At 41.5% G+C, this 19,981-nt stretch overlaps 1 protein-coding gene and 4 non-coding genes across 5 annotated transcripts in view; 1 reads left to right on the plus strand and 4 right to left on the minus strand.

The window, feature by feature from the left end:
* The window catches only part of LOC148668277 (uncharacterized), a 60,822-nt gene extending 59,643 nt beyond the window's left edge, over positions 1 to 1,179 (minus strand). The window contains exon 1 of the mRNA XM_088632940.1: positions 1,154 to 1,179. Coding sequence (XP_088489066.1) covers positions 1,154 to 1,179 — 26 coding nt within the window. The remainder of the gene's footprint in view (positions 1 to 1,153) is intronic.
* Positions 221 to 292, minus strand: trnat-cgu (transfer RNA threonine (anticodon CGU)). Its single transcript has one exon. It is a non-coding gene; the product is annotated as a tRNA-Thr (tRNA).
* On the plus strand, positions 552 to 645 carry trnai-uau (transfer RNA isoleucine (anticodon UAU)). Its single transcript has 2 exons — positions 552 to 589; positions 610 to 645. It is a non-coding gene; the product is annotated as a tRNA-Ile (tRNA).
* Positions 1,180 to 14,670: 13,491 nt separating the features above from the next.
* On the minus strand, positions 14,671 to 14,764 carry trnai-uau (transfer RNA isoleucine (anticodon UAU)). The gene is made up of 2 exons: positions 14,727 to 14,764; positions 14,671 to 14,706 (listed from the first exon to the last, which is right to left on the minus strand). It is a non-coding gene; the product is annotated as a tRNA-Ile (tRNA).
* A 3,950-nt stretch (positions 14,765 to 18,714) lies between these two features.
* trnat-ugu (transfer RNA threonine (anticodon UGU)) lies at positions 18,715 to 18,786 on the minus strand. Its single transcript has one exon. It is a non-coding gene; the product is annotated as a tRNA-Thr (tRNA).
* Positions 18,787 to 19,981: the final 1,195 nt, after the last annotated feature.

A 19,981-nucleotide genomic window follows, 5' to 3' on the forward strand; every position in this document is an offset into this window, starting at 1 on the left:
TTCCATAGAAATCCGGGTTGTGAATAACAACTCTCACTACACACGATTGAGTTCTTGAGGCTGGCACCTAAGACAACTCAGCCATCCTGACAAGCAGTGGAGGATGCCCGTTACTTTGTCAAAGGATTATTAACTACTTTTCTTTTCTTATTATTACAGAGACTTCTACATTGCAAGACAATTGACGATTTAGATAAAGGTATATCGTGGCACGCAAACCAGGCACGGACAGGGTTTGAACCCGCGCTCTTCGGTTTACGAAACCGATGCCTTACCACTTAGCCACCGCGCACACAGTCTAGTTTTTTTTTTCCCATCAAGGCTAATACATTTTGAAAAAAAAAATCTGTGCGCAAATTGCAATGGCAGGAGAAGTAAAGAATATAGTTCTTCTGTGGAGCTGGCTTCAAGAATTTTTTCATTTTCTTCCCTTGTAGTTTCCTCGCTCTTTTACTGTCCCTTTCTCCCACGGAGAGACGGAAAACATGCCGAAATCGTTTTCACCCTGTGTTTGTGCAACGTCAGTGTGTGAAGGGAAAGCAATCTACGTGGCTCCAGTGGCGCAATCGGTCAGCGCGCGGTACTTATACAGCAGTGCACAGCGGAGTCATGCCGAGGTTGTGAGTTCGAGCCTCACCTGGAGCAGTGTGGCCTGTCTTTAGCTACCGAAAGCAACCGTCCACTTTAGATACTGTTACTTATAGGTCGTCCTTAACACCTTATCTAACGGGATTGTAGCTTGTTAGGTGTTTGCTGGAGATCCAGTCTAAATTAACATCAAAGGAACAGGTAAAGGTTTATTCCACGTCACACCAGAAGAAGGGTCCACGTTGTGTTTCCTTCTCCTTTCAGCATGGAATAAACCTATACTTTTTCCTTTGCAGCTGACGCAGGTCACTACTTAAATTCCCATCAGCTGTGGACCCCCAGCTGATCTCTACACAGATAGATGAGAGATATCTTCTTAGACGAGAGGTCTGCTGGGACTAAGGGAGCACGATGGGGTACCGAAGACTTGAAAAAGCTCTCGCATTAGATTCTGTTTTTGTTGTTTCCCAGATTTGTTTTTAATGTTCTTTTTGTTTTGAAGTTGTTCCTTTAAGTATTTGTTTATTTTATTTTCTGTAGTCGTTAGACTACTACAGTGATTTACCTAGGTTCCCGGAAGGCTTCTTGCATCGTGGTTGTTGTGTTTTTGGGTTACAAGTATTTTTTTTCTATTGATAGGACCCCACGCATTACTGTGGGACTAGTTAACTTAAGTTCTTACATTGTACCTGAAATTACCACATAAACTACTACTCTGTTTTCTTTTTTTTAAATAAAGGCACAAATGATGTTTTTTTTTTCTTGCAGCTGATTGGCAATGACCCTACAACGGGTCATTGCAACGAACGTGGCTGCTGAAATTTGTCAGCAGCTCCATACTAAACCTGTTCTCAATTGCAACAAACCTAAAATAACATATGCTGCCCATTAGATGTTACCGATGTAGGAGACTAACTTAAACCACCTCTTCACAGGGTTTATGTAGTTCAGTAGAGGAACAGTCGATCGCATTTGAACTGTTCTGAATGTAGTGGAAATAATATAGTCACAAAGTAACGAACATACGCACCACTTGCTTGAAATATTTACTGTAGCTAAAATTGTTTTCTAGACACCACAACTATTCACAATGAATTTGATGAATACATGTCTTTATTAATAAAAGTGTAATTTATTAATAATTAAGATTAATGTATATCTTTATTAGTAGCTGTATTACCGGTAATGCATGTACAGTCCTTAATATGGGATAGTGAACTTTCAGGTATCCTGGGGAGGTAAGAAAACTGAAATGAAGGAAATACAAATTTAAAGGGGGTGTAAGTCTTAAATGTGTTCTGTTACATCTGGGTGTTAACTGAATAGATTGTATTACTTATTGTGATTTGACACATGTCTGTCTCAGGAGACAGCAGAAAAATTGAGGAATTTGCAGGTACAGAAAATAACTTGAACTGAACAGGCAAATGTAAGGTTATGTTAAAGAAAAATAAACTTTGTCACCTTTTTCAACATGATTATTTAAGACAGTTTATCGGAACCGTATCTCTCCTCGATTCTGTGGCTGTGGTCCAACAGTAACAGTGGTGAAACAAGCAGAATGTGCGGAAAGAATTGGAGACGTAACGGGAGACTCATCCAGTCGATAGAAGGGTTGTGTACGCTGAGAAGTGTAGTTTAAAAGCTTAACGAGCCAGGGAGGAGTCAAACCTGCAATCTTCTGAGCCAAAGTCAAACACATTATCCATTGCACCACTGGCTCTGATACCCTAAAGCCACCACTGTGAGCTTTGTGCTGCTATTAGTAATACCGTAGCACTCCGGTGTTCACAACAGCCCCCCACCACCAGGAACTCAAACCCAGGCCTCCTGCATCACTCAACAGGGACCTAGCCTGTTGAGCTAAAGAGCAATCTCCCTTCAGTCCTGCGGCTGTGGCCCTGCTATTACAGGGAAGGGCAGTGACATCACCGCTCTGGTAAGCCGGCTCTTACACACTCAATGGTGGCCGTATGCGTTACACTCTCCCCCGCTTAACTCACCAACCTCAGCAAAGGGCTATCCCATCCCACTGCTGACACCAATGTAACGCTCCAGGGTTCACATGGGCATCCTCGCCACTGCCACATCAGGTCAGTCCCCCACCGTCAGGGACTCAAACCCAGACCTCTGGCATCACTCAACAGGGACCCAGCCTGTTGAACTAAAGGGAGTCCGTCCCTAAGCTCAAGCGGCTGGGTCCCTGTTGAGCTATGGTGGCGGTCGCAGGTTTGAGTCCCCGACGGTGGGGGGCTGACTTAAGTGGCAATGGCAAGGGTGCCCACCTGAACCCCCAACCATTACAATACTATACATCGCTCCAGTCCAAATTTTCTCAATTAGATTCATGTGTTTTCTACTTGTATTTAGCTACTAGGTCTTTCGTTTGGTCTGTTTTAAAAATAGCATCTCAAACGATTTTATGTGTCATGCTGAAATTCACACACGGGGGATGTCACATGAAAGACAATCACAGATAAGATGTTGCATTTAAAAAGAAATCCAGAGTGGCAGTAGAAAACAAAGCCTTATACACGAGATGCAAGTGCTCTACCACTGAACTAAACTGATAGGCACTTTTGCCTGCAGCTCTTTAATTGAGTTAGGGAGAGTGAAGGGTCTACACAGTGTACAATTTAAAGGTCGAAGCAAGACAATCTGATGCGAGGAGAATTCACAAAACGAGCCTCTGCTTTATCGTTTACTGAGCATTCAATGAACATCTAAGTGAAAGACATATTCACTATTTTCACTTTTTGTTTAAAGAACACTTTTATTATGTTCTGCACTCCCGGTGTTTAACGGTGTAAACAAAATTCCGATATATTGAATAGTATTTATGTTTACATTTATATTCACTCGTGCCAAAAGCTTGTGTTCTCTGCATATATCAGGATGTGGAAAGAGGCCCAATCACATCTGGAGTAGATAGTATTTAGGTCAAAGCTAATTCAAAGTGCATCTCTGGGTGTGTTTGAATTACCTACGTGTTTGACTGAAGGACAAGCTCACGGTGCCATAAAAATTGACATTCGTCATCTTTTCTTCTACATTCACAGGTTTTACGCTAAAGACAAAAATGTTTTTTTTGTCGTTTTCATGCCAGCTGGCACTAATTATTCTGCACTGACAGGGAAGATTAGTATTTTATCTATCACAATATGTGTGGAATTTGTTTTTAAAAAAGTTGTTCCAGAAATGAACACTTCCATTAAAGTTAAGGCAGACACCTGTTGCTGTCCACAACGACCAACTCTGCATGGCAAGAGAGGAGAAAAGCACTGTGGTGATTTGAACCCAGAAACTTATTTACTAGACATGCACGTTAACCAGCTAAGCCACAGCACCAACAGAGCACTATCCTTTTACAGCCTCTTAGACACACCGCTCTGAGATACCTGCGTTCTGTGTGCGCTGCGCCTGCTCGCTGAGCAAGTGATGAGAAATGGCTTTTATCTGGTAATTTCAAGTCCAAGGAGCTCAATATGCTTTTTATGTTTGACATCTTCAAGGAAAATGGTGAAATCGCAGGTGGAAGAGGAAAATGATCCTTGAGTAGAGGAAAGACGACCATCTTGAGTACTAACTCATGTCAGGAGGCTAACTTCTGGGATGAGGTGGTGGGGTGGTAAGGCGATGGACTACTAATCCATTGTGCTCTGCACATGTGGGTGTGAATCCCATCCTTGTGAAGTTCAGCAGTTGACAGATGTGCCTTTTTAAACTGGGTGTGCTTTCGTTTCGTCTTTCGCTCCTGTACTACAGCAGTAATATTTCTAGATGTGCATGAACATGGTATAGTAGGCTGACGGCAGGAACACGGGGTCCACAAGCAGTGACAGTATCAGAGGTGTCTGCAGTGTGTTGGTTTGTGAGCACTAATAAAATAACTTGCCGTGGAAGCACGTGTGCCTGCATTAATACAGCTCCATTGAGCAGAAAAAGCAACACAAACACCGACTTGTCAACAGGAAGTTTCCGTAGCTGAAAACACAGCCATTGTGCTCCAGGTGAAGCTTGTGTCGCAGGATGTGGGTCATTGAGGCAGTCACGGTCTGGGATTGATTGGGTTATGTTGATTTGTGTTACAGGGTGTGGGTTATTGAGGCAGAAACAGGCTGTGATTGATTAGGTTATGTTGAATTCCAGGATGGTGTCAATGTTGCCTCTCACTCAAGGGGGTGACTGCAGTTGTCCCAATTAATACAGGAACAGTCAGTAAAAACAGTCAAACCCAAGTCGTTCAGGGAGCAATTAGGTATCGAGACTTGGAGGTGTGAGGAGTCGCTGAGCCAGTTTTAGCCAGACCAAGGGGTGAACTGATAAGGTTCCATGACACCTAGCTCAGCACTCCCACATTCCTCAAACAACACAAGCTTCCTCCTGGAAAAATACTGGGCAGACCTGATTCTGACAGGGACAGTGGAAACCCCCCTGAAAGGGATTGGCTAAGGAGAGGGATAAAAAAGACCTGAGACAGAACAGAGGGGGCTCCCGATTCCCACTGGATCCTGGAGACGACACAGGCAGCACAAGGAAGCTGCAGGGTGCAAGACCCCGCTGCAGAGTGCAAGACCCCGGAGGAACTCTGCAGAGACTTCTAATACCTGGAGGCAAGGATCTACTGGTTCAGTAACTGACGACAACGAGAGACATTGGCATTGGAACAGAGGTACTGTACAGAGACTTTTAACACCTGAAGGTGAGGAACAAGGAAACTGGCACAGTTAGCCGATTCAAACTGAGAGGAATGTAATATAGTCGCAGAGGATTTCTATTGTTACCTGAACAGAGACTGGGGAAATAGGACTGGGCGATACCCCTCTCCTCAAAGTGGGCCATCAGAGACTACAGGTACTAAGTAGAGACGATCGAGTAACCTCTCTCATGTATTTTACAGAAAAGACTGCTGCCCCTCTGTATTCATTTTGACCCTGGGAAGGACCTTTTGCTGCTGTGAATTCTGTTTTCGTTGTGTTTTTGGGTGACAGTGAATGTGAATGTAGTTGGAAAATAAAAAGGGCACTTATACAATACAAATGCTTGTCGCTGGTCTGTGTGTGCATTGGTGATTCTGGGAGACAAACAGAGCCTGTGGTAATGTAGAGGGGCCCTAGCACCCCGTTTGTATTGCTAGGTGGTGTAGATGTACACGAAGCAGGAACATCCCTCGCCCTTGGGTTCACCTTACTGTGACACCTTCTTCATCTATGTTTTTTGAGTGCACTGCAAATGATCTTAGTATCGAAATGCCGTCCCACATAACCGATCCAAACAAGCTGCTTTACAGAGGAGCACTGCCGGAGCTTATCGTTGGCAAACTGAAGACCAGGCCGACCTCTTCTGTGACTCTTGAACACTAAATCTCAAGGTTGTGAATTCAAGCTCCACGCTGGCGGGAAATTCCATAGGTAATGATCACATTTTCTTGCATGCTAATCAAAAGAAATATTAAGAAACTTTTCCCGATACCAGTTTTTTAGAAAAGTAAAGGCACACGGCACATGTGTGCCACATCACGTCCGAGTTTAGTGACAACTACCTCAGAGATTGTAAGATGGGTAGTTTCAGATTAGATCACTTTTTTTTATCAAAGGTTCAAGCAAACCTGAATACTTTTGCAAGTGACATTTCAGAATCCTAGTCAAATCCAGTACGATTGCTGGATCCTTCGAATTCGACTGAACTATAGCACAGATCTGCAGTCCACCATTAGAATACTGTGGGTGTGTTGTATAAGCCATACCGCCCAAAATAGTTCTAAAACGGGAGATGCATCCTCATTTAGGAATGTGGTATAAAGTGAAATGGTCTGGGAAGAGTCCTACGTTTGAACAGTTCAAAATAGACGTAAAGGGGTATATACGGACTCTTTTGAAATGTAAGAACAACCTTATCTTTATTAACGTCGTGTAAACGTTTTTCATAGAGTGTAATTGTATTATAGCATGTGCCCCTGAAGATTTTCTTGATACGTTATATGTGCTCTTGTTTGTATTGTATGTAGTTTTGTTGTTCAAATAAAACGTAAAAGACACAACTTTCCGGATGCGGCTGCTGTAAAAATAAAATGACATCAAGGGTGCTGTACGCAGAGGTCTGAAGCCTGTTTCATTTAAGAACTATATCCAGAGGTGTTAAAGAAGTCTAGATCTCACTACGAGAATGGCAGCATCTCAAAAAAAGCAGGTGCAGTTCGTTACACAGTCGTAATGCCACTAAGTCGGACCAGAAGAGCGAAAGCCACCTGGCTTTCTCTGAGCAAGTAATGTGACAAAGAGACACAGTACAGTGGTAACCGACCCTCTTCCAACTGACTTCAAAGGGGAGGGAGCTGCTTTTTGGCAGTCCCTCGAGAAACTAAGCAAAGTGTTTAAAGATACTTTGTCAGCTTGACATCAAGGCAGAAAACAAAAACTTTCTTGCGTCCACTCAAACCAAATGCGGTTTGCCACCTTTTGCGTTATGCAGGGAATGACGTCTGCCGAGATCACTTTTGAGTCAATGCAAATCGTAGTGTGCCCTCCATTTTAATGTTGGTTGTGCTGGCGTGCTGCTTCTGTCTGTGAAACTTTATGCAATCAAGGCATTTAATGTTTTTTTTAATAATTGGAAAAAAATGTACTATTTTTTTTCTTAAATATTGATGGTTTAAAAACTTATTTAATGTGAAACGGTCATTGTGATTGTAAAACGGTCAAAATGTTAGTGAAGAAATCAGTAATGTGAGGAAAGGTGAATTGTGGGAGCCTCTTGACTCCCCGTGTCATGCTGTGTTTCTCTCTCATTCTACTTGGAGTGGTGCCGTCGCTTCTGGATAAAGTCTGTCTTGGGTCATTCCAGACAAGTCAGGTATGACTGTGCTTCACCACAAGAAGAGACACCTCACTTTTGAGGATCCCAACAGTATATTTCCCCTTTCAGAGCCCATGGGAGTGAATTTCATACACAATTAAAAAAGCCTAATTTTATTTAGAGGCTTCAGACACTTTTTTAATTAAAAAAGTGGCCTGAAACGCCTTAGCTTTCAGGTTTGCTAGAACCTGTAATAATAAAGTGGTCTCAAACTTTCATTGTCTGATGTAGCTGTCTCTAAAGTTGGACATGATGTTTTGGAGATGCTGAGATATTGAGAAGAACTCAACTACATGGTGAGAAGTCTGGGTTCAGCACCAGCAGATGGTGAAAAACTCTTAGCTGACCCCAACCTAATTTGAACGCGCAACTTTCTGAGCTAGAATCAACTGCACTACCACTGTGCCACACCCTATAGTCTTCTTTAGCTCCCCAAAGGAGAAAAATCAGTGTCCCAAAAAAAGTGATTCCCGAAATGTCTTTAACAGAAAGGAAAATTTAGACAGGCTTCCATTTCTGCATTAAGAACTGTTTGTGCTGTCCTGTAATTGAGGAAATATACTTTGTTTAACTTTTTTTTCCATAAAGTCTGATTGTATTATTTATGTGCCCCTCACGAGTCTATTAATACGTTATATGTGCTCTTGTTTATATTGAATCTATTTTGTTGTTCAAATAAAAAGTAAAACAAAAACAAATTCCGGATGGGTGCTGCTATAGAAATAAAACAACATCAAGGGTGCTGTACGCAGAGGTCTGTAGCCTGCTCCACAGAAGAACTTTATCCAGAGGTGTTTAAGAATTCGAGATCTCACCATGAGAGGGGAAGCATCTCAGAAAAAGCAGGTGCAGTCGGTTCCATAGTCATAACGCCACTGTTGGACAAGAGCAAAAGCCACCCGGCTTCCTCCGGGCAAGTAATGAGACAAAGAGACAGGACACAGTGGTTAGTGTGGCTGAGTGGTCTAAGGTGCTGGATTAAGGCTCCAGTCTTGTTGGAGGTGTGTGTTTGAATCCCACTGCTGCTAAGAGTTTTTGTGTTACAACCACCAAGTGGAGCAATGTGTTAAAAGCTACTTTATCAGCTTAACATCAAAGCAGGGAGAAAAAAGTGTTTCTTCTTCTCAACACAAATTCTTTTTTCCACCTTCAGCAGGGAAGTTTGTCTACCAAGATCACTTTTGAGTCAGTGCAAATCACAATGCGCCCTCAATTTTAATGTCGGTTGTGCTCCTTTTATCTGTGAAACGTTAATGTTCTGCATTTTCGAGTCGAGTCATCCTCAGGGGTAGAGCTGATTAAGTCTTTCCGCATAGGGCTCCATCAGAAATAACTTGTCTAAGTTCCAAAGAGATTGTGGGTTTCACTTCAAGCAATCATAAAGCATACCTCACATGTCAGATCTAAATGGGGAATTTGTTGGTTACAAAGCTGAACGTTTTTCCATGTTCTGCTAGAGTATCCACTGGCTTGCCTTTATCAGCTGTCTTGGAAAGATAAGTTGTGCTTCGTCTCAGGAAAAATCATTAGTACTGTCATTTTATTCTGTGCATATGGCCGATATTTAAAGTATATAAAAATCACGAGTTCATAGATTTATCCAAATATCAACGGCACCTTGTAAACCTATGATAAGAATTCCTTCAATCCAATAGTTTCACTCCAGGGAAAAGGCAGGGAAACATAGAGAATTCTTATTTAAAGACAACATCCGTATTGGATTGCATGTCAGCAGGCATCACTCAGAATTCCTAATATGATTTTGAATTCAGTTTTGCAGTTCTTCAGTGTTTTACTACTTTCAGAGAGTCCTTTATTGACCTTGCTGAAGCAGAGAAGCGACATAATCACAGATGTGACCAGTTTTTCTGCTGTTTCTGGTTAATAATGATTATTATTTTGTATTTTGATTAGTATTTTTCGTAGCGTTCTTCCTCAGCTTTTAAGTTATTTGGTGAGCAAGAACCACTGAGAACGAGTCTGAATCAATCAAGAACATATACGGTACTGCTGTCCTGTGTACAACTGCTTCGTCCTAATTGAGCTTTTCAGTGTTGAAGAAGACGTTTCCAATTTCGATTGCTTCTTTCAGAGGATGTGCTACAAGATCACAGATTCATTTGAAAAGATTTGGAGATGTATTGGCTGGGATTCAAAACTGGCTCAATTGCATGAAGGCACCTATACTCAGCAACGAGAGGAAAGGAGAAGGGGCCAGAGGTAGTGTGGCTGAATTGTCTAATATGCTGGATTTTAGGCTCCACTCTCTCAGGGGCGTGGGTTTAAATCCCACTACTGCCCAATGTTTTAAGACCTTACTTCCTGTGATTTGTAATATGGTCAGTAAAAGCACTTTATGTAAGTATTTCTTATGTCAGCGTTACAAGTCACTTACTGCTCCACAGGTCCGGGGTTCAATCCCTGGCATCTTCAGGTGTTTTATATTACTGTACTCACATTGCAATCTTCTGTTGAGTGAGAACTCTTTGCTCGTGTTCATAGAGAGCCAGGTTTACCTTTTGAATCTCACCCGGGATTTCCTGAGAGATCATTCAGTGAGCGAGCCCTCCCTCTGGACTCCGCACTGAGCTGAAAGCTGCACGAATTCCTCACTGCGTGTCCTCTACTGTTACAGGTGGTCCAGCGTAAATGTGCAGCACAGTGATATGAACAACTTGAACTTTTTCTGTATGTGAAGAAAAATGCAAAAGAGCATGTAAAGTATTGATCATATAAAATATCCATGGTACAACTCGAGAAAAAACTGAAGCACAAAACAACGACTTTTGATGATTACAAGAGATTCAAGAAACACAACCGTCCACAGATGGGTTCGGATCCTGAACGCATAAGTCAAAAGAAAAAAAGCGAAGTAAACTCTCTTCATTGTCTTATAGTTTATGTAATAAAACATTTTTTTTCTTTCTTTATAATTTCTTACTGTTGATAGACGATTTATTGAATTTTAACAGAATCACAACTACAAACATTTGGGGTTAAACTGTTATTCACATACTCTAACAAAGAGAAACGTTAGTCTCTTCCAGTGTGTGAGCCAATTTCTAAAAAAATTAAAAATAAGTTATAGAAATTGAATTGTTCTACTTTTTAGGCTTGCATAGTCTTATTCATATTTCAGTTAAGCCTTTTCTTCTGTAGTAATTTCATTTGATATTAAAATTAGTCCTGATTTACAAGAATTTTGTAATAAGTTTCAATTTAGAAAAATCATGCCCAGAAGCTACCAAAACTGGTAATGTTCACATAATGTGTAATGCCAAAGCAGCAGTTGGGGTGGGAAATAAAAGGCATTTCTTGGTATGAATCCTAAAACTTCATAGATGGCGTTCTAGGACTTCTCGCTTCAGATAAAGCTGTTAATACATCATGAATTTCTACTCAATCAATATCTGCAGTGTTATCACTACCAAACGCTAAATATAGATCCTGGCAATAATTCATGAGTTGTTCATTAGAAAATTGTTTATGTTTTTTTTTAAAACAGGACGAAGGAGTAGCAGCAGGAGTAGCAGCTAAATGTATTGGCGCTACATAAACCTACAGTAGTTTCCAGTTTTGCAGAGAAGTGACATAATCACAAATGCGACCAGTTGTGCAGCTGTTTTTGGATAATAATGATGAATGTGAAATAAAAAACAGCTCCTTGCATTAAGAGCAAGAGCAACCAATGCGCTCGCTTGTTGAGTTGGGTATTTTCCGAGCTACTCTTCCTTAGCTGTGTACAGGTTTGATGGGTTTACTGAGACAATTATTCATGTAGCAGTAATCACGAGGTGGTTCGCTGTGGTTTTTAGAAAATCAATCGTCAGAACAACTAACAACGCACACACACATGTTCAATACACGAGATACAGTTATTAATATAAATTGTGCACCAAACATATACCAGTCTGCCTGGATACAAGCGGCAGACCTTACTGTGAGGATTATCAATATACAAGGTATATAATCTCGAAGAGATGCAAACACAAAGAGATACACAACAGAGAATATATGTCAATATATATCGTTCGGTTACAAAATCGCTAATCAGCGTTATTACCCACTGTTACTCTAAACTCGGAAGTAAATGCAATACTCGTGAATTAAATTGATAACAACTTGTGTTGAGGTACAATTGAATTCTCGAGACGCAATGTAGGACATGGGGTTTACTTATCCACTGTGTATGGATTTGGAATTTCCCGGCACGAACACCAAACCAGCTGACAGGCTCTGTTGCAGCCTTGGTTCCAGTGGTTGTCCAATGGGCGTTGTCCCGGCGTCCTCTGGCTACCGGCCAACCAGTAGAGGTGCAGCTCGGAGTTGGACGGGCGGAGGAATCTAACTGCGACGCGCAGGGCAGTCATTGCTCCGAGGGGATCTACCAGCAGTCCAGCTGGCTAGTAGAAAGTATCTATGCACAGAGTGTGACCGCGAGTCCGCACAAGTCACTCTTTTGCCCGGGAAGAAGCTGGTTCGTTCCCGGACCAGCGCTGCTACTGAATAAGCTATTCAGGTTGTCGACGAGGGTCCAACTGTAGGCTGCCGTTGATCAAGCGGAGCATTCACGTTGGTAGAATTCTGAGTACGTATGGGATCCTCGGCCTCGCGCTTAGAACAAAGTCCAAGTCCCAGTGCAGACAACAGCAGTTATCATGTGATTGTCTCTGAGGATGCGCGAAAATGGCCAAGGAGAGCCCCGATCTGAGCTTGCGCTCCCTTTTTAACCAAGACACAGATGTGTGCTGATTGGTTGAGATTTTGGCGGGCATTGGAGACCCACGTGGTGTTACCACGCCCTGCAAATCCCTGATTGGTTGATCAAGGTGAGATACGAGTCACTTACTCCTGACACTTAGGAATGCAGTCCAGATGTCCATTTGGCACTCCCTAGACAGATAGGCGCCAATGGATGACCATTGATCATGATAGCCAGGCTTATCTAAATGCATCCCTGTTTGGGAGCTGTCCCTTATCAAAAGAAAATATCTTAAATCAGCCTGCATGAATACTTTCTCTGTGGCTGCACCACAGAGATGGAGAGTGAGATGGGGCCTCATTTAGGAAAGCACAGCAACGCTTAATTCTGTCTTATTACCAAGTATTGCTGCTACAACTGCTTAAATTCAAACTAAACAGGACTATGGGAATGAGATTTGATTTCGAACTGGGATTTAAATAAATAGGACCACTGCACTACATTGTGCTTTATGTAAGACAAAAGGTGGGCTTCCTGTGTTTTCGATAACTCAGTTGTAAGAGCGGAGGAATATAGTGGAAACAGCTGGGAACTCTTTTCTCTCTGGTTTGAATCTGGCTGGAAGAAAGGTGTTTTTTATGTTCTTTAATCAAGAAGTGAAAATTTATCTTTCACTTAGTTGTCTTATTTTCTAGGCTTGTAGACTCCTCACTCTTCCTAAAAGAAAGTGCTGCAGATAAAGATACAGTAGTTGTCAGAAGTTTAGTTCAGTGGTAGAGCACATACAGGCTGTATGTGGTTGTTTTCAATCGCCGGCGTCTGCACTCTGGATTTCTTCCTAAGCGCGATATCTTTCCTTACTTGTGTGTGAATTTCATGCGCGACACATAAACCCTTTGTCTGTTTTATAAAGATTATATTTTAAATCAGTTAAAACAAAAAAAGTACCAATTATATACATGTAGAAAACACATGTATCTAATTTGAAAATTTGGGCAATGTATTACTAGTAGTGGAGCTGAGCTCACAGAAGAGCAGTTGATATTGTTAAACCACGTATTTTTTTAAATGACGCTACTAAGTACTGGCATCGTGTTTGTGCAGTCCTACCCAAGCTTTCTATCGACTGGATGAGTCTCCTGTTCCATCTCCAATTCTTTCCGCACATTTCACCTGTTTCACCACCGTTATCATTAGACTATAGCCACTAATACGAGAATACTGTTCTGAAAGACTGTCTTAAATAATAATGTTGAAAAGGTTAATGATAAGAGTTTTTTTCAGTAAGGTAACCATACATTTGCCTGTATAGTACAACTTATTATCTGTATCCGCAAATCCCCGATATTAATGCTGTCTCCTGAGAAACAGAAGTGTAGAGTCAAATAATATTACAACAAATCTATTCAATTAACACCCCTATGTGAACGAACACATTTAAGACTTACACCCCTTTTAAATATGTATTTCCTTCATTTCAGTTCTCTCCCCGGGATACCTGAAAATTCATTATAGTATAATAAAGTCTGTGCATGCATTACCTGTAATACAGCTACTAATATAGATAACATTAAACTTCATTATTAAGATATTACACTTTTATTAATAAAATATGTATTGATAAAATTCCTTGTGAATAATTGTAGTGTCTGGAAAGCAATTGTTCATTACTTAATGACGATATTATTTCCACTACATTCAGGACAGTTCCAATGTAATCTATTGTTCCACTTCGTCTGCTTAGTCTCCTACTTTAGTAACATCTAATGGGGAGCAGTTGTTATTTTAGGTTTGTTGCAATTGAAAACAGGTTTGCTACAGAGCTGCTGACAAATTTCAGCAGCCAGTTTGTTGCAACTGACCCGTTGTAGCTACCAATCAGAAGCAAGGAGAAACAAACATTAGGTTTGCCTTTTTTTAAAAAAAAAAGGAAAACAGAGTACAGTAGTAGTTTATGTGGTAATTTCAGGTACAATGTATGAACTAAAGTTAACTAGTCCCACAGTAATGCGTGGGGTCCTATCAATAGAAAAAAAAAATTGTTGTAACCCGAAAACACAACAAACACAAAACGAGAAGTCTTACGGGAACCTAGGTAAATCCCTGTAGTTGTCTAGCAACTATAAAAAAACAACCAAACACAACAACTTCAAAAGAAAAAGAACATTAAAACAAATCTGGGGAACAACATAAACACATAATCTAATGCGAGAGCTTTATCAAGTCTTCAGTGCTCCTCTCGTCTCAGTAGACCCCTCTCATATATTTGTGTACAGGTCAACTGGAGGTATACAGCTGATAGTAATTTAAGTAGGGAGCTGCATCACAGCATGTGTGGGCTGCAAATGGAAAAGTATAGGTTTATTCCATGCTGAAAATAGAGGTAAACACAACGTTTCAGCTGTGGAGCCTTCTTTGATTGTGACTCGAAATAAATCGTTACTTGTTCGTTTGATGTTAATTTATCTCCATCAAATATCTAAGAGTATCTAAACTCGACAGTTGCGCTCAGTAGAGAAAGACACTGCTCCAGGTGAGGCTTGAATTCACAACCTCGGCATGACTCTGCTGTGCACTGCTGTATAAGTACCGCGCGCTGACCGATTGCGCCACTGGAGCTGTGCAACTTCTGTTCTTCATACAGACTGACGGTGCAGAAACACAGGGTGAAAACGGTTTCAGTTGTGGATCCATCTCCACCTGGGGAAAAGGAACAATAAAATAGCAAGGAAAATACAAGAAAAGAAACTGAAAGAATTGTGCTAACAGCAAAGGGGGACGGAGGGAGGTGGTCGGACAAGTAAATCAGCCTGGCAGATTATTTGTATCGACATGTTTTGAGTCAATCAGCAAACAGATTTATCTTCATGTGCCTTAAACCGTGCAGTTTGTATCTTCATTGTAGATAGGTTTCTTCAGAAGTCCAGTAAACTGACAATAATGGAGAACTAGCTGACGCACCCCGTCGTGAAGACCCTCTGTAAAGTGATTACACGTTTCATTTTCAAGTCGCCTTCTTTACACGCAATTGCAGCCCGGACACTGAGAGAAAGCATGAGAAATGGCTTCAATTTCAATGTGAAAGCGCAGTACAGGTTCGATGGCTTCACATCTCCCATCAGTCAAATAAAATTGCAGTAAAGCGATCTAAATATGACTCTGAAGTACTGGGAAAGATGATTATTTTGAGCGTGCCTCCCAGGGTCTGCTACGAGGCTTAAGTTGCCTTCTTATTCGCCAGCTTCTTATGCGTGTTTTTCGTTCCACCTTAAATGGTGCTGCTGTGATGTTATGTCGCCTTTCGCCTGTAGATGGCTCTCTTCGATCAGTACTAATCCGGCTGGAATACTGCAGACATCTTCACTGAAAGGGAATATCCAAATAAATAGCGACTGTCCAAATTATATTTTTGTATGCAATATATTTCAGAAAATCGCAAACCAATTTTAAAAACTCACCACAACACGGATTTACACTGAGAAAAGGTGAATGCACTTTCTGCTTATTGCTACGGCCTTCCCCCCGATTATGAAAATGTCTCACAGTTCTGACACCGACGTGTGAAAGACAATGTAACAGACTATCAAAATCCTGAAGTCCAAGAAATTTTAAGGCACCAGTTTTTTAAATATGATCCTGGCATGTCAGAATACATTTCGAAAAAGTATGGCATGAATTGCACGAATTGCAATGGCACAAATTGTTGAGAATATCACTGACCTTGCCGATATTTGCAGGGGATACGAATGTTTTGCACATGTTGAACTACAACAAGTAAAAATTGAGCTCCTTAATCAATATCACCGGGAATGTCCAATAATGACGAACATCAGTAGCTTCAAGGAAACTTAGACTCGCACATGGAGTTTTATCTTCGAATGGAGGGTGGGAGAATTCATTTATACTCTCGTTGCTCATTAGCTAAACTATTTTAAAAATATGACACGGATTTGTTCGACTGCACCAGCTAGCTCTCCTCTGTCAATTGACAGGACTTTAGAAGAACATGTTCTCATACAACCAACATACAAATTACACATCTTAAGGAACATGAAGAGAAATCGTGTACTAAATAACATAAAACTGTCGCTGCAAATTATCACCAAGCTGTTTTATGTGTCTGACCACCTCTTTCCTACTTTGCAGCGAGCACAAATCTTTCTGTTTCTTCATCGCAATTTTACTGTCTCTTTCCCCCATGTGGAGATGGATCCACAGCCGAAACTTTAGGTCAGTTCCTGTTACTCTGTCCGATTAAAAAAGCTGTATTAAAGGCACTCCCATCTCTGCAGGAACGTTATTGCTGCTCTCAACACAATATACTGCAGCCAAATGTGATAGCGATGCTGTCACTGCCTGTGGGCCACGTGTTCCTGCTGTCAACCTATTATGTCATGTTCATCCACACCCAGAAACATTACTGCTGTAGCACAAGAGTTATATAGGCGCAGTCCATAGAGCAAGAATCTCTTAATCTCAGAACTGTGGGTTCAGCCCCCACATTGGGTCCCTCTGTGTCAATTTGATCCCCCAATCCTCCTAGCATGACCTGATGGCGTAACAGTGATACCCAGTACCCAGCGTAATTCAGCTTTCTTTCCACTTGATTCAGATTTTGATATGAAATCATCGGCCGAACAAGAGTTTGTCTAAATCGAGGGAGATCTGCTCACAAGCAAGTATTAAACACTTCAGCATTTTCTGTTCGAATACCACACTTTGTCAAAACACTGCCGCTTCTTAAGCTAATAAGTAACGGTTTTTGAGCACGCATTGTATTGTTAATGCTTATATTAAAAAAGCATAAATTCACATAATGGAATTTGGACTGAACAAAGTAGTCCAGCCCCTTTACAACATTACATACCCACTGATTAAAACTTAAAACTACAGCAGCAGGAGTAACAATAATGGCAACAACATGTTTGGAGTTGGCATTTCATTTATTCTGCGGAAACATCGTATCGGAATGAACTGCCCGAGATAAAAGAGTAATTGCGACTCCAGATCGTTTTTACAGAGCATTGCATTGTTCTGTTCATGCTGACTACACGCTTTAAATTTGTCATTTACTGCAAGCGTTGCTTTTCCGGGTTTTTCTGAAATTCCTCGCATTTGAGCCAGCACTAAAATATTTAATTCCCGTCGCTGAATACATCGTGGAACCGGTATTTGCAACGGAATGCTGTCACACATGAAACCTTTTTGTTATTCGGTTCTGAAGTTTGAAAATGAAAATAAAACGGGGGTCACTTCATAGGCTTGAAAGAAGTCCAAGCAGCATAAAAACCTGCGAATTCTCACAAAGGCTGCACCTTTCTTCTGCTGCTGTTATAAATCTGCCTTAAACGTTTGAATGCATACCTTACTGCTGCTAACCACATTCACGTGTTTACGAAGCTTTTTTCTGTCCCTGTTTTTGCTAAGCAGTTTCTCCGTTTTCCTCGTACTGTGATTGTCAGTGAGCACAATAAGACTGAAACAGTGTAAAGGCAGGTAAAAAAAGACAGGGTAAAACGCCTGACTGTCGGAAGTGGGATTTGAACCCGTGCCTCTGTTTGGAGAGTGAAACACAAAGCTTAAAAGACACGAAGCTGTGAATTTGCTGTTTTAAACCGCTCGACTATCCTGAAAAAATGTGTGCTGATTGCACCAGTCGCATCCGATTTTCCGTAACTTTAGGACGATTGATACGACTGGACGAACACAATTTGTGGCGTTTAGCATGACATGGAAAACGGTAGCGGAGCATTCGGGTCCGGACTACCAGACTCAGAAACAGTTTTTACCCCCGCACTATCAAACTATTAAACTCCCAGCCTCTCTCACTCTCTCCTCACCTCTCACCTATGATCTGAAACTCACAGTGCCTTCTTTCTTACCAAAAACTCAAACACACATTGAAAATCTACCTCTACCATACATGTCAAAAGCTCACTCCCCATCATTTCTATCCCTTTATTTCATTCTTTTGATGCATGTTTTTGCACATAACCTGTTACCTTTTTGTTGTTTTGCATACTGCCTGTTGTTGTTTTATGCACATCGGCTGTTGTCTTTCTTCTGTTATATAATTGTATTGTTGCTGTGTTTTTTTCTTTGTACTACTTATGTCCGAGAGCTAGCTAAATAGCATTTCGTTATACCATATACCTGTGTATGAGTATAATGACAATAAACTTGGACTTGAACTTGAACTTGACATAGTCTTGCAGGCAGTATATTATTTTATCGTTTACTCGTATAAAAAAGCATGGTCTTCTCGTTCCTAAATCAGATTTTAAGTGCTTACGAACGTAACTTCCAACCTGGACTGACAGCTCACCCGATCTATTTGTGATCAGACCGTGGAGTCGGGGGCTGTACCAAGCGCACGTTCCTTCCCAATGCTGAGGCGATCATTCGGAAGATGGGTGTGAAGAGAGATAAGCTTTGTCGACTAAAAAACAAGGCAGGATATGCAGGAACACTAATCACTGGCGACAGTTATGTTCTCTTACTATTGAGATCCCTACATTGCGAGTTTTTTTAAGACTTTGAAACTGAAGGAAAGCGGTGACAAATGAAACAGGCACGGGTGGGGCTTGAACCCACGCTCTTCGGTTTACAAGACCGACGCCTTACCACTTGGCCACCGCGCCTTCGAGGAAGCATGGGAATAAGGTTGTTCAAATTATTTTTTTCTGAATCTGGTTTACATCGCCAAATGTAAACTGGAGGCAGCAACAACAATAAAAGGGATACTTGTCCTTAAACTCCGACGTGATGTTCTGCAGACTTGTGCACAATGTCCTGTTTTCTTGCAGTGTAGACATTTTGCTGTTCACGCTCCGCATTCATCTGCTTTGTGCGTTGTTAGTCCGCACCTGTAACATGTAATGCCAGCCGTCCCCTGTTCTTCTATTTCTCTAGCATGACTGCGTCCTGCTGCTCGGCTTTTGTTTGTAAATTTTGAGCGAGCGCCCCGTTCAGTGTCACTTTGTCACTGTGGTCAGAAAGCATTCTTGATTCTGCTTGAGCTGCTTCATGAATTCTAGCGACTGTAAGAGCTCTTTCTAAAGTCAGCCCTTCCTCCTGCAGCAATTTATAGTCTCTTAGGTGCACATTTTTCCACAAGTTGATCTCTTAACATGTCAGTTTCCAATACTCCAAAGTCACAAGATTTAGCCAGTTCTCTTAGTGCAGTCACAAAAGCATCAACAGATTCGTCCTGAGACTAAGTTCTCTGCCTAAATTTATGCCGTTCCAAAACCACTTTTCTCCGCGGTGTAAAGTAAGCGTCTAAGGCAGCTACAGTCTGTTAATGTGTACCTTTTTCTCCAGGGAGGTTGGCGAAAATCCGCTGCACGGGAGCCCCGATACTAAAATCTGCAGTGTTCTGCTCGCTTTGAGTCCGTCAAGCACTCATCTCTCGTCGCCATAAATGTTGTGTATCTAAATTTAGAGACGTTTTTATATTATTTTAACTATTTTATTAACTACACAGATCACGCCCTTACACCATATATTCCCGCCTTCTACTCTCTCGTTCTGTTGTCTGGCGATGTCTACTCACTATACTACATTTAGCATGACTTCTTGTTGCAGTTGAGCTCAAAGCTGGAGATGATCTCCATATTCTACCGCACTATCTAGTCCGAAACGTAGTACACAGTACATACTTTTTTAAGTGAACTCAGGTTGTTAAAAAATTAAACCAGCGCCCTGTCACAGAAACGTACCCCAGTCTCCAGCGCAACAAGAGGGGGTACTCAGCACTGTACTAACGAGGAGCGCTTGTCTGCAGCTGAGCGTCAGCTCTGTTTACTGTCAGCAGTCATTGCCTCATTTCCAAAG

Source organism: Lepisosteus platostomus, chromosome 5 (assembly GCF_059453375.1).
Source record: "Lepisosteus platostomus isolate fLepPlt1 chromosome 5, fLepPlt1.hap1, whole genome shotgun sequence".
Taxonomy (NCBI): Eukaryota; Metazoa; Chordata; class Actinopteri; order Semionotiformes; family Lepisosteidae; genus Lepisosteus; species Lepisosteus platostomus.